The sequence below is a fragment of the Enhydra lutris genome, unplaced genomic scaffold (assembly GCF_002288905.1).
Source record: "Enhydra lutris kenyoni isolate GAN:26980312 unplaced genomic scaffold, ASM228890v2 scaffoldscaffold40, whole genome shotgun sequence".
In the NCBI taxonomy this organism is placed as follows: domain Eukaryota; kingdom Metazoa; phylum Chordata; class Mammalia; order Carnivora; family Mustelidae; genus Enhydra; species Enhydra lutris.
This window is the reverse complement of record NW_019154124.1, coordinates 13,826,504-13,840,467: the sequence shown is the minus strand read 5'-3', so window position 1 is coordinate 13,840,467 and position 13,964 is coordinate 13,826,504. Positions and strand designations below refer to the sequence as shown.

General features: G+C 36.5%; 1 protein-coding gene across 1 annotated transcript in view; it reads left to right on the top strand.

Moving 5' to 3' along the window:
- The window catches only part of LOC111155273 (semaphorin 3D), a 127,704-nt gene extending 115,260 nt beyond the window's left edge, over nt 1-12,444 (top strand). The window contains exons 16-17 of the mRNA XM_022515401.1: nt 1,719-1,858; nt 9,628-12,444. Coding sequence (XP_022371109.1) covers nt 1,719-1,858; nt 9,628-10,053 — 566 coding nt within the window. The 3' untranslated portion in view covers nt 10,054-12,444. The remainder of the gene's footprint in view (nt 1-1,718; nt 1,859-9,627) is intronic.
- The last annotated feature ends 1,520 nt before the right edge of the window (nt 12,445-13,964 follow it).

Below are 13,964 nucleotides of genomic sequence, written 5' to 3'. Positions count from 1 at the left end.
ATTTACTTGTGCCTTATTTCATTTCTTTAATGAATGCTTTATAGTTCTTAGTGTGTAGGTGTTTCACATCCTTAGTTAAGTTTATGCCTAGATATTTATTCTTTTTGATGGAATTGTAAATGAGATTGTTAAAAATGGGAACTGTAAAACTCAGAAATGAAACGAAGATTATTGGTAACAACAATGAATTCATTGCTTGTCAAACTGATATCGTGAGGACTTTGTGTCAAGGGGTCACTGTTTTTACTTATTGGATAAAGGATTCCACATATTCAGCTATTTCACTTCTCTCCTTGATTTCACTAATGTAGATTTTACTGACTTGACCGGTTCTTTGCTTGAATCAGTCTAATTGAGTTTCTCTCCAGTCCTGGCCCCATCACCTTATAATCAGCCTGCAAACTCCCTGCTTTTTTTAGGAGCTCTTTTTTCTCAGGAATATGGCATCTGTTGCTATGAAATAATGCGTGTCTTTCTCTTCTGTGATTGACACTGCGATCTTTCTGTGCATTAGGAATTTATTAACTGTGAAAATCATAGATATAATCTGTTGAATTGGCAGGGATCATGGATATCTTACAAGTTTCAAATGGAATCCACACATTTTGAAGGTTAGAGGAGGTTAATTCATAATGGTGTCAGCACGCCTGACTTAATCATTGCTGGTAAAACACAAACAAGTTCAAAAGAAGTTTCTTCAAAGGAAAGTCTAACTATTGGATAAATGTGCATTCATGCCATTTGCTGATAATTTTGTCTGCTTACATTTAGGATTCATAGAGGTCCCTTAAGCCTTACTCTTCGTTTATGCCTAAAATACTAAGTAGGCCCATCTGCAGAATTGAGACATCTGAATATATGATGAAAAAGTGCATGTTTGGGCCAGGCTGAACAGCCGTCATTTTTTATTTCATCAAATTTGAGCTACAGATCTTAGATCACACATGGGACACAGCCTTTGGCTACTCTGGATGGAATGTATTTCAGATGGTGCAGTTGATTTAGGAGAATAAGGTGTCTGAGACACTGTTCCTTTAGCATCCCATTAACTGTCTTATGGCAAATGCATGTTGGGCTTAAGTATCCCTCTTTGAATAAAAGAAAACTGTTTTTTTGGTAGATAATGCAGATAACGTCCACATTCAGAGTATTACAGCATCTAGCTCAATAATGTAGCTAGAAGCATCTAGGTCAATATTATCATTATAGAATTTTATCAATTATAGACCATTGTACTTACTTTTTTGATATTAAAATGTCTTCATGTTATATGGTCAGCTCTGTGGATCAATTCACGATAGAATTTCTCTTAAAGGATGAAGTAAATTCTTCTTTTCAAACTATCCACAAGATTGGTTGCATTTTATTACAAATTAAAACATGTGAAGCATTGAAAGACACTAAAGTTTTATTCAGTTCAGCTCAGAGAAATAGATTCAAGGTTTAGAGTTGGGTCTTATGAATTCTTATTTGAAAAAAACAATTGCAAATTGTTAATATATTCATGAAAGGTTAAAATTGCAGTGCAGGGATAGAGTTTTAAAAGTCAATCTATTAGATAATATTTGACTCTTAGGTAACAATATTATATTGTGAATTTCTCTTTAATAATGTATATGAATCTTTCCCCCATAGCATCTGTTCTAAATCAGTCTATTTTCCCATTGCTTTTAAAATAAGGTCAAGGGTTAATCTTCTATTCCATGTTTGCTTTCTAGGCATTAGTCACGAAACTGCTGATGAAAAGGTGATTTTTGGCATTGAATTTAATTCAACCTTTCTGGAATGTATACCTAAATCCCAACAAGCATCTATTAAGTGGTATATCCAGCGGTCAGGAGATGAGCATCGAGAGGAGGTAAGTTAGTAGTCACCAGAGAATGATCACCTTGAAGGAAATAGTGTAAAAGTTAAAACAAGTTTTGGTTGAGAGAGATGTTCAATGTTTAGTGCCATACAGTACTCTCATCACTATTTGATTAAAAGGAAGATAGCAATTTATACTCACTAACATGAAACTTAACAATGCATAGGAGATAAGAATAGGACAACTTAATACAGATCATTAACAAAGTATATTTAAAAGAGGATTGAATTTTTATGAGAAATTTACATAATTTTTTTCAAAAATTTTTTTTCTCATTGATTGTCTATATTATAGAACAATTCCCTGATCAAAAATAAGAACACAATATTTTCCTCCACAGTAAGATAAGGACTAAATTCTAACTCAGATTGTGTTTAACTTCTATCATAAAATAAAGCAGGTTGAATATGTATAACAATAGAAAGATCTATCTTTGTTATATCATATGGACAAGTTGGATAACTAGCTGGACATGTACCTTTTCACGGTTATATATTAAAATTAAATCAACAGGGGAAAGTAACATGGATGTTCCCTTCATCTTTTTTTACTTTTTCTGTTTCAGTCTTTCTAGGACATATATAGGTGTTGAAACAGTCCAGAGATTTTGTGAGGTAGATAGGTTATGTATGTTACTGAACTTAATGAGACGATTTCAGGTAGCTTGAGAAATCCTGTATTATTATTAGAGGGCCATGAAACAAAGGGAAATTGGCAGGGTTTTTATTTTTCTCCTTCAGTGCCTAAGAGAAACCAGCAAACTCATTACAGAGTTCTAATAGTCCCAATATTAAACTGAGGACAAGGTAGTGAGTAATCGAATGAACTTGGATTCAGAATTAGATGTTTGATTGAATTCTGGTTCTGTGTTCTTTGGTAATATCACTGAGCCCATATGGGCCAGAATTTTCTAATGTGAACAAAATAAATACAAAAGTTACTATGAAAATAAAATGAGAAAATACAGAAGAGAATGTGAATTTCAAAGCAGAGGATTACTCACAAGTGTAAAATACGTGTATACAATTGCAGATACTCTCCATCAGGAAGATGTGTGAAATGTGAACTAGCACTGATCACATATTCAGTTGACTGCTGAGGATAATGAGCAGGTCGTGACTTCTCTAACACTTAGTTTCTCTGTCACATAAATAGGCAGACCAAATGCTCTAAAATACAGCCTCCTTGATAAGTCTGTAAACATTTAAGGGACACCAGGGTGGCTCAGCCAGTTAAGCATCTGCCTTCCATTCAGGTCATGACCTTGGGGTCCTGGAATCCAGGTGGGCATCAGGTTTCCTGCTCAGTAGAGGATCTGCTTCTCCCTCTGTCTCTCTGATCGCACGCCCCCCAACTCATGCTCGCTTTCTCTTTCTCTTCTCTTGAATAAATAAATAAAATCATTAAAAAATAAAATAATGTATGTAATCAGTCAGACATTAGTATAATATAGTGGTTTTCAACTGCAGTCGATTTTGCTGCTACACTGTCCACGTCTGGCAATATCTAGAGACATTCTAGATATTGAACAGATAGTCACAGCTGGTGGGAGGTGGTGCGGAGGCTGCTCTTGGCGTCTTGCGGATAGAAGTCAGGGATAAAGCTAAACATTCTTCAGTTCACAATTCCTCACAATAAAGAATTCTGTTGTCCCAAACTCAGTGGTACTGAGGTTGAGAAGCCTTGCAGTAGAAGGACAAAATTTTATCATAAGAACTTGATGTAAAGATGTGTTTCACTGTTACATTAAGGTGGTAAGACCTTTCTCTTTATCTGAAATCTTCGAGAACAATTTTTTAAGCTAAAATGTTGACTCTTTACATAGTTAATACCAAGGGAATACTCAAGTGTTTGTTATGTCAGATTTCTCCAATAAAACTTAATGCTTCATCATTACTGACATCCATAAATTCTGAGATTACGGCATATCCACATTTATACTAAACGGTTATTTTAAGAGCCCCATTTTTCCCAATATATATTAAAGAATTTTCTGACCTGGAAGTGATTATGTAACTTTGAAACACAAAGCATTAACTTCTTATCAAAGAAATCTTGGGGAAATGTTTTCTGAATGTTTTTAACATGCAGATTTTTAGTTACAGTGCAATATTTTACTTTTAAATGTCCCAAACTAGTATTTTGATTTTACAGTCAATAAGTTTTGATCATCTCTCATCAGTAAAATAGAAATCTTTAATAATTATGTTTCTTCCATGGCAAATTTAATCTGATTTTTAAAAAAACATGTTGCTCTGCTTGGGGTAATCTCTTAGTTACAGATACATACATTTGCCTATTCGTGTTTGCATTCATGTCTTTTATCTTCCTGAAAAGGCAATGCACTTTTAAGAGTGTATCACATAGTCATGGTGATACCATGCTCCATGAATCTTAATGGAGCAGAAATAGTGTATTTCACTTCAAAGTATCTTAGCTGTAATATTGCAACTGGTATTTTCATCTACATTTGTAAGTAGGTAGTTACATATCGTCCAGGATATGCGATCCTGCTTCCTGAACTGAGGAAAGGGGCAAGATTCAGACTAGATGTGAAGCACTTTTCCCAGCAGGCTACCTTCTGCTCCTGACCAAGAAGGTCACAGTTCGGAATCTTTCCCCTACTGAAAAAAACCCCGTGGGAGGGACTAGACTCTCCTGTGGCACAGAGGCTGTCACCAGCTTATTCTCTGCCAGGAGAACATTTCCTCACTGAGCTGTTTCACAGTTGGGTGCTATTGGGGAGGTCATGAGTCACTTATCTGCTGACTTCCTTATAAAGCTACTCTTGAAATTGATGATGTTTATGCTGTAAGTAGCGAGTTAATCGGCAGTCCCTGAGCTTCTGTTGAACTCTTGGGGTCTGAATGACTAGAAGAAGTAATACCTTATGCCATTTGTGGTAGTATTTTTGTGTTTGTGTAGCTTTTAAAAAGCATTTTAAAAACATCTTCAAATATTTCTTTTTTTCTCTTTATAGGTCCTTGTTTTATTGTTGTTCTTTCTATAATAAAAGCAGTACAGGGGTGCCTGGGTGGCTGAGTGGCTTAAAGCCTCTGCCTTTGGCTCAGGTCATGATCCCAGGGTCCTGGGATCAGCATCTGGCTCTCTGCTCCGAGGGGGGCCTGCTTTCCTTCCTCTCTCTCTGCCTGCCTCTCTGCCTACTTGTGATCTCTGTCAAATAAATAAAATCTTTAAAAAAAAATAAAAGCAATATAAATGGTTTTGAAAACATAGGGACATAAAATAAAGAATTGTGAGCCCTCTGATGATGTCTACTCCAGCTTTTTTCTACTAACCATTATACTGTGAGCATTTTCCTTAACATTCTATTATAATACCATATTTTTCCTGGCCCTTACACCCGCTACCCTGATGTCACAGTCACCAATGATTATTCCATGTTATTTAAATAACATGTTTCCTCTTTAAAAAAACTAGTCAGCTTCCTGATATCTAAATCTTCCTCTGCTTTCCTAAATGCTTTCTTAGGACAAATCTTTTGGGGTAAGATAACTGAGTGAAAGGCTTTAATTATCTTATGGCTTTTGATAAACAACTGTACATTGCTAATTTCTCATCAAAGTCACCATATTAGTACCTTTTCTGAACTTCTGAGGCAAAATTGTGTATTACAATTTAAGAACATCATTACTAGTTTGATATGAAAAATGTCATATAATCCAAACATACTACGTAAATATCTATATTTTAAATATAGATATTTATTTATTTGGGAGTGGGGGAAGGGCAGAGGGAGAGAGTGAGTGCGGGGCCTGACACAGGACTTGATCTCACGCCTCTGAGATCAGGACCCAAGCCAGAGCAAGAGTTGGATGCTTAACCAACTGTGCCACCCAAGTGCCCCTGTAAATACCTATTTCTTTGAATATTAGTGGCTGTAAATTTACCTTGTCATGTTTCTTAGCTGTTGGTTTCAGGTGTATTTGGTGAAGTGCTTTACCCATCATTTGCTTAGTTTACATTGACTTAGAATACATTGATGTATTCATTAAAAATCATTTTCACAAGCCTTTTATATATTATTGATGTTAACATTTTTTTTAAATATTTATTTATTTGACAGAGAGAGAGAGGGATCACAAGTAGGCAGAGAGGCAGGCAGGGGGAGGGGGAGCAGGCTCCCCACTGAGCAGAGAGCCCAATGCTGGGCTCGATCCCAGGACCCTGAGATCATGACCCTAGCCAAAGGCAGAGGCTTAACCCACTGAGCCACCCAGGCGCCCCTCGATGTTAACATTCTAATGTTATACATATTAGAAGTAACTTACTATGTTTGTTGTCTCCAAATTTTTTGTTCCTCACAAAGAAGAGTTTTATATTTCATGGAGACAAATCTGTAGATTTATATGTCTATGATTTCTCACTCATTATGCTTAGAAACTCTTTCCCCAATAAAACAGCAAATATATATTTTTATAGTTATCTTATGATGTTATTATTACCATCACAATTTACATTTTCTATTTACACTTACTCAAAGGTACCAAATTAATTTAGGGGCTAGACATATATAAATTCAAATTTTCTTTTCTTTTAAATAACGAGTTGCCTCTGCACTATTTTTAAATAAGCCTTCTATTTTTGCTGCAGAGAAGAGCTATTCTTGAAGGCCCAGTCACTTCCAAGACAATGCAATACTTTAGCTCTGAGAGAACTGACAGGTGAATTATCTGCAAAGGAATTACCATTAGGCTGCTATTATCGGAGAGCAGAGTCCCTGACCTTTACCTGCTGCTTAGTACCTAAACGTCCTTTGTCCCTCCCCACGTTACTCTTTTCATTTTAAATGAATTGCCCTTCACTGAAGATCTACATTTAATAATGTCAAATATATTATCCTTGCTCACATTAGGCAAATGAATAGTCGACCCCAGTTCAAGCATGGTTTTGATTTAGCTGAGCGGTTCTTACTTATCACTTTTAGAGTGGAGAAAATTCCATGAGTTTAAAGCAGTGGCCAGAGATTACATTATCTCTTTGTAAAGGAGCTGCATTTTCTAAATGGACTGTGCTGACATCTCACTGTCGAGATACAGTCTGTGGAATGTATCCTCTTCCAGCAGGGAATGAAAGTGGCACAGAAAATGGGAATGTAAAGTAGGCCAACGTGAATCAGCCGCTTCGTTGCGATGGCACAGATTCCTGTCTCTAGATCTCAAAAAAAAAAAAAATCCTAGGAAAATATATCAATCCCAACTGTATTTTATTAGAGATATGATTTCAATCAATGCCTATTTTTGAAGATTCAGGTAGGAAAAAAAAAACACTGAAATGATCTAATAAACAATAGACCCAGAAAGAAATTTATTAAAGCAAGTTTTATATCTATGGGTTAAAAAAAAAAAAAAAAAGGAAAGAAAGAAAGAAAAACCAAGAGTTCCACGGAAGAAAGGAAAAGGAAAGAACCACATGGGAGTAAGGAGATGCCAGGTGTTTATGAAACTTGGAGTCCTGTAGCCATGGACATGGCCTAGAAAAGAGGGAAGGGGAGCCGGACAAACAGGATACAGAAAGAGAATAGCAAGGATAATGATGAAGTGCTACATAATGTGTGTGAAATCAAAGTCATAATTTCTTCCTGTCAGGAGATTAAAGAGAACAATAAAAAGTCGTGAGTCAGAGCTGTGACAATCTCTCAAAGCCACATGAAGTGCAGTTTAAGCGTTAGCCAGTGTCCCAGTTACAAAAAGGGAATCTAGAGATGATATGGAACTGAAGTCACCCACTTTGGCTGTCATGCTCATAACCACGGGCCATTTTCTATGAGGAGAATTACACAAATAAAGGCTTTAGAACGTCAACTCTCGGCTCTCCCACTCTCCTGCAACACTGGCAGTAGTCTATAACGTTCCTAATAATACTTCACACTTTAACCTTCGAAGAGCTTTACTTTTAACCCCCCAATGCACCATATGCTATGTCGCCAACTTGATAAATGGAAGACCAATCGGGGAAGATAAATGAGCAATCACAGGAAGCAGAGTGCTCAGATAAGGACCAGATCCTTCGCTATGGAGTCAGCGTTTTGTGATCTAAGATGTATTTAAAATTTACAGAATAATTCCTACAATAAAATCATTTAAAGGAAAAGGTACATGTAGTGTGTTAAATGGGAGTTTGCTATCTCTGTTGAGGACTGGTCCTTGAGAGTCCTCCCAATTCAAGTTCACGTGTATTTTAGGCACGAGGCTCCTCAAATCTCTGAGAATGTAAGTGAATTCAACATTAATGTGTATTATGGTCGCATTTTAATAAAATGCTTGGGCCTTTAGAATAAATCCATTCTTAAAATAAATAGTACACACCCAAATCACCAAATGGGGAAAGTTAAGGGAAACAAACAAACGAACAAAATCCTGATGGTGTGCATTCAGCCTGGAAGGTAGGCAAGCTGGAGACCATTCAGCCTCAGTAACCAAGGATCTGAGCCGTGACCTGCCTTTGGCCTCCAGTGGTACCCCACCAGCTGCATTTCTCTGGCATGGAGGGTGGTTGGCTATATACTTGTTAGTTAACTGGGCCGGTAGCCAGAGATGTTTCTTTTCCTTTTCTCATATTTCCAGAACAGGAGGGATTTTTTCCCACATATTTTTCACATAAAGATGCAGAGTCGAGTCTACCCACTGTGAATAAATTTAATTTAGCTGTCTTTATACCTCCTTGATTTCCATCAACTGAAAGCCTACAGTACAGGGGCAGATGTGTAAACTGGGAAATCTTCCCGACTTCTTTGTTGTTGTTGTTGTTATTCTACTTAACACCAAGACCCTCAACAAAATTCCACATGAAACAGGGCTCTGGTGTGGGTAAACAGGCCTCCAGGTTTAAGGAAGGTAGGTTTGCTCTTCACACCAGCCTGTGGGCCAGTCAAGCTCAAATGTTTGAATTGTCTTTCAGGGCTCTGGCTTCAAAGGGTAAAGAGCATCCCATTCCAGGAGGGGTTCTTTTTGTTCATTGAGTTTTCTCACACTTGAAATCACATTACTGTGTTATAGTATACCGAGGTATGGCAAATATTTCCACAAATGACATAATCTCAAGTATCACATGTACACATGGTATCAAAATTCGGTCCATAGTAAAAAGGGAAATTCAGCTTTAAATGTTGCTAACCTTCGGACTAGGGTCCTACTCAGTTACAGCTCCAACACCCAAAGAGCTGTATCCATGCTTTTCCATTAGACTGTTAACAAGTCACCACTTAGAGTCTCCCTATGCTATTCAGCTCGCTTATTGGGTGATATCCAGAAAACAGAGTAAATTCCTTTTGCACTCATTGTTCTATTTCTCCATTACAGGTGGTAGCATGCCCTAAAAGCTTTTTCTGCACAAAAGCTGTCAATGTCTGGCTCTAGCTCTGAAATTTAAATACCGATTGGTGTTCTTAATATACCACTTGGTATCTGAAATCTCTATAAGATGGTTAGTTGATAGTTTCCAGTTTTACTTCATTGGTTTTTATAGCTTTTCATTCCTATCTGTAGACTGGGAGAAAACTAACTATATTCAGAGGTTTAGTTAGTTAATAATGAGAGGCAAACATGCATCTTTGAGGGCTGTTACTTTAATGGAATTTTTAAAATTCTCTTCAACTATGGCTGATAATATTGTGCTCGACGACAGAGATGGGGATAGATCTCTTAGGTTCAACTAAGTAAAACTAGGTTTGCCTCTGTTCATTTGCTCCTAGCCCTCTCTGTTTTCCATTTATTACCTACATTTTTCCAATTCTGCAGTTGAAACCTGATGAAAGGATCATCAAAACAGAATATGGGCTACTGATTCGAAGTCTGCAGAAGAAGGACTCTGGAATGTATTACTGCAAAGCCCAGGAACACACTTTTATCCACACCATAGTGAAGCTGACTTTGAATGTCATTGAGAACGAACAGATGGAAAATACCCAGAGGGCAGAGCGCGAGGAGGGGCAGGTCAAGGATCTGCTGGCTGAGTCCCGGCTGAGGTACAAAGACTACATCCAAATCCTCAGCAGCCCGAACTTCAGCCTCGACCAGTACTGCGAACAGATGTGGCACCGGGAGAAGCGAAGACAGCGAAACAAGGGTGGCCCGAAGTGGAAGCACGTGCAGGAAATGAAGAAGAAACGGAATCGAAGACATCACAGAGACCTGGATGGGCTTCCTAAAGCCGTGGACACGTAGTTGTCTGTTTAATTTAAAGAATTCTTTACCTGCAAAAATACCGCCTTCTGTTTTGTGCACCCTGTATACTAACTCATAAGAGCTGTCCATGGAGTTTTGCTAAGGCAAAGCACACGAGAACAATGATCTGAATAAGACTATATATGGCGAATATGGCCTAGTAAGGGCAAATAATTCCTCTGAACCAGTTTTCCAAGAACTAAACATGTACCTGCAAAGTATCAGAATTATCCTCAAAATGGGGGCTTTACAGTTGTAAATGTTTGCTGTGCCGAGTTTTTGAATTTATTATGTGATGTAAATAACTGAGTGCAGTGGGCTTCAAATTTGGTATTATGATAAGGGGCTCTATTTCCCTTGTATGGCCATTAAGCATGGACTTGACCATGCCATTGTGCTGTATATGCGTTCTTAGGAACAGATACATCATTCCACTCTAGGACTGGCTACCCTGTGGTAGGATCTGGAGGGAAGACACAAATTCATACAGCTCACACTATCAGTAGGAACTTTCACTCTTGGTGCAGGGTTCAGGAATTTGGAGAGGTCTGTTATTTCAGACCACAGAGGTTACATTCGGTGTACAGCAGTGTGATTTACTGAAGGATATAAATGTTCCTCCCAGGGTTCCTTGTGACTTGTCAAGAGTTAACAAGTTCACAGAGAGAAGTTGTTGCTCGGTTGTGTTTTTGGAATGTATACTGAGCTTACGGGGATGGAACCCTTCATAAATATTTTAATAAGTGATGGGAAAACATTTTAATAAGGAAAACACCGTGATGTATCCTGCGTCCTAATGGGAAGGCCTGCAGATGGGATTTGTTAAGAGACAGAAAGAAGGACAGTGATAAATTCTAGCTTTGGGGAAAATTCATATCCTCATGAAAAGGAAGAACAATCACAAATAAACTGGGCAAAATGTTATGTAACTTTATTCACTAGAGTGTGAGTAGCTGCCAATTTGTAATCCATCTGTTAAAAAAAACTCCACCTTATAACAAACTGCTTGTGAAAGTCTGAGGAAAAGTAAATTTTCTAGATCATGAGAAGAATGAACACAAATTTATTTACAACCAATGGGATTTCAGTAGTACTTCCTCTCTCTTTTTCTAAAATCTCATTATACTCTGTAAATTATTTCCATTTACTGCCTTTATTCCCTCCTGAATATTGGATTATTGGATTTTATTTGAGTGACTAGGAAAAGAAAAATATATACATATATAGAGCGATAGAATTAGGTAGACAACGGTGATGGGGAGCGGGGATATATATTTGTTGAGTAATAGAACAAATGCAAAAATGTTGACAACGGAAAGGGTTAAATTAACTCTTTGACATCTTTTCTTCACACAATCTTTTTGCATTTCCGAGATTGTATGCTGTAATTCAAATAGCATTGTTTTAGTAATTTAATAATAAATAAGCCTGATGCATGTAAGGAAACCGAACTCACAGCATTAACATAAACATTCTTCACATTTTGTTCGCACTTTCAAATGTTTCCAATTTGACTCTCCCTCTCTGCGGACGTATGGTATGTTTCCTGCCTGTTGGAGCAGAACTCACCTTTCCTTCTTAGAACACGAACCCTTTGCCTTCTTCTGTTTTGCCTCTTCACGCCCTTTTTAGTGTGAAATGAAAAATTAGTCACTTCCTCACATGGAAGGCAGCCTTTCAGAAAACTGAATAGCAGACCTTGCTCGTCTCACATGCATTCTGCATGTCTTGAAAGAAGATCCTGTGAGAACCTGTGTGGCTAGAGGGTGCCTTCTGAAAATTTCAGTATCATGTCTGTGACTGCCTTTATGTTTGGAACGTTCAGTCTTACATTCACTTCCTTTGCCTTGCTTACCAATCTCAGAGTAATCACACGGCTGTACGAAATTAGGGACCCCTTTTGAAATGATACCCGTGAATATTTGTGGATGTTTCACTAGATGGAAACCTTAAAGTTTTGTTTTGTTTTTCAAAGGGAACCAGAAACTATCACTCTTAAAAAAGTAATGCAGAAGAATAGCTCTGAGGGTTGGGGAGGAAATCAGGCTGCAAATTGCGTATGGCAAGGAGAGTGTTTGTGATTCCTGATCTGCCGGGTTTAAATGTCCCAGGAACTCATGGCAAGCTCAAAGCAAATAAATGGGAGCATGTTTCATTTTTAAGATTTCCTAAGATTTGTATATCAGACAGTCATGATCAAAGTATAGGTGACTTTGGGAAAATTACATGAAGCTCAAATGTTAGGATTGACCTATGTAATAAATTTGGTTTTCATCAAAATATGAATGTTCAAGCCACTTTTAATTACTCTTTTCTGATCTTAATTATTTAGATAAAATTTGGGTAACCTCTTTTACTTTACAGCTAATATTTTGGCTGCTTTGGATCTAAAACAGTAATTTATGATAATTGCTTAAAATATATTTGAAATATTGTAAATATTGAGTAAACAAAATGTCATAGAATAAAAAAAAATATGGGCAAAGGTTTATGTGTATTTATAAAGACAGAGGACATCTAAGCTACATTTAATTTTTTAATCTTTAATTGCCTAGAACACTTCGATGGACAGTATGACTATATTAAGTCTAGAGATGAGATACAATATATACTTCCTCACCACTGAAGGTTTTACCAAATTTTCCTTGAAATAATGAAAAATAAAATTATAGTTAGTAGTTTTAGATATGTTTAAGAAATGAGCTATCTATGGAGAAGTCTTAAAATGTCTGCCTAGTCTTGGTTTCATATTTTTCTCCGCTGTTTTGAATACATACGTCTTTAACTTGCATATTCTCTCCTGCATTTCATTCCAGCTATTTATGCTGCTAAATGGAATCCTGCCTTTCTGCATACATTTACATTCAATTTATTGGGAATTTTAAGAGTTTGCTTAGAAACGAGGAGTATAAGTAATTAATTTATGTAGATCCTTTTTTTCCTCCAAAGAGCTCAACACACTACATTCATATTACTGAATAAACATTTCTGAAAACCAACCAAATTACTTAAGAGATGGAAAAATAGTCATAAAGAAATTCAGAAATTTGCAAAAGCTACAACAGTAGAAGAACAGCAGTCTACACCAGATCTCTTCAATCTGTTGGCTAACTGATGCTCATTTACAATATGCTGCCTACAAAATGGTCTTACTATTGAATTCTGCCTTTGGTCTATATTTCAGTTCCTTTATGCTCTTAAGTTTTGTTCCTGCTGAATTGTATAGACTCAATTAAAAAATAAGTTTTCAGTGGCCAGTGCCTGTTTTTCAACATTATCAAAATTAAGCTTTCAAAGACAATTTTCTATTATCCAGATGGCCACAAAACATTAAGTTGCACAATAGCATTAATTAAACACTGATTATTTTAAACTTAAATATAAGCTATATTTCATATATATCATAAATACAAAGAAAAATTAAAATTGAAACAGCTTCTCTTTAGAATGTTACATTTGTCTTAGACAACATGTTGGAAAATTGATTAACCTTATTGAGAATGGACAGTTTAGGAAAAAAGAGATATTTCAAGTGTTTTTATGGAAAGATATACTTTTCTCACAGGAAATAACCAAAATATTTAAATAACTTGGCTTACATGTGAGGTTAAAAAATAAGGTCTAAAATTCCAGCATTCTACATATCGACAGTGCAAAGACAGGAACATGCACATGACTTATACCTCTCATTTAAATATTTTGTAGTGTAAAGTATTTATGGTAAGTTTGAGATAGATGATTTTTGGGGGGAAGGGCAACAATCTATCAATTAATCATGTAATTTAATTCTGGTATTGTTAAGTGGCTACCAATCAATTTCGAATTACAGTTTTGCTATTTTAAAAGAAATGTAGTCTTGTAATCTAAAATAATTGAAAATTGTCAAATGTATATTTTGGTTGTATTATAAT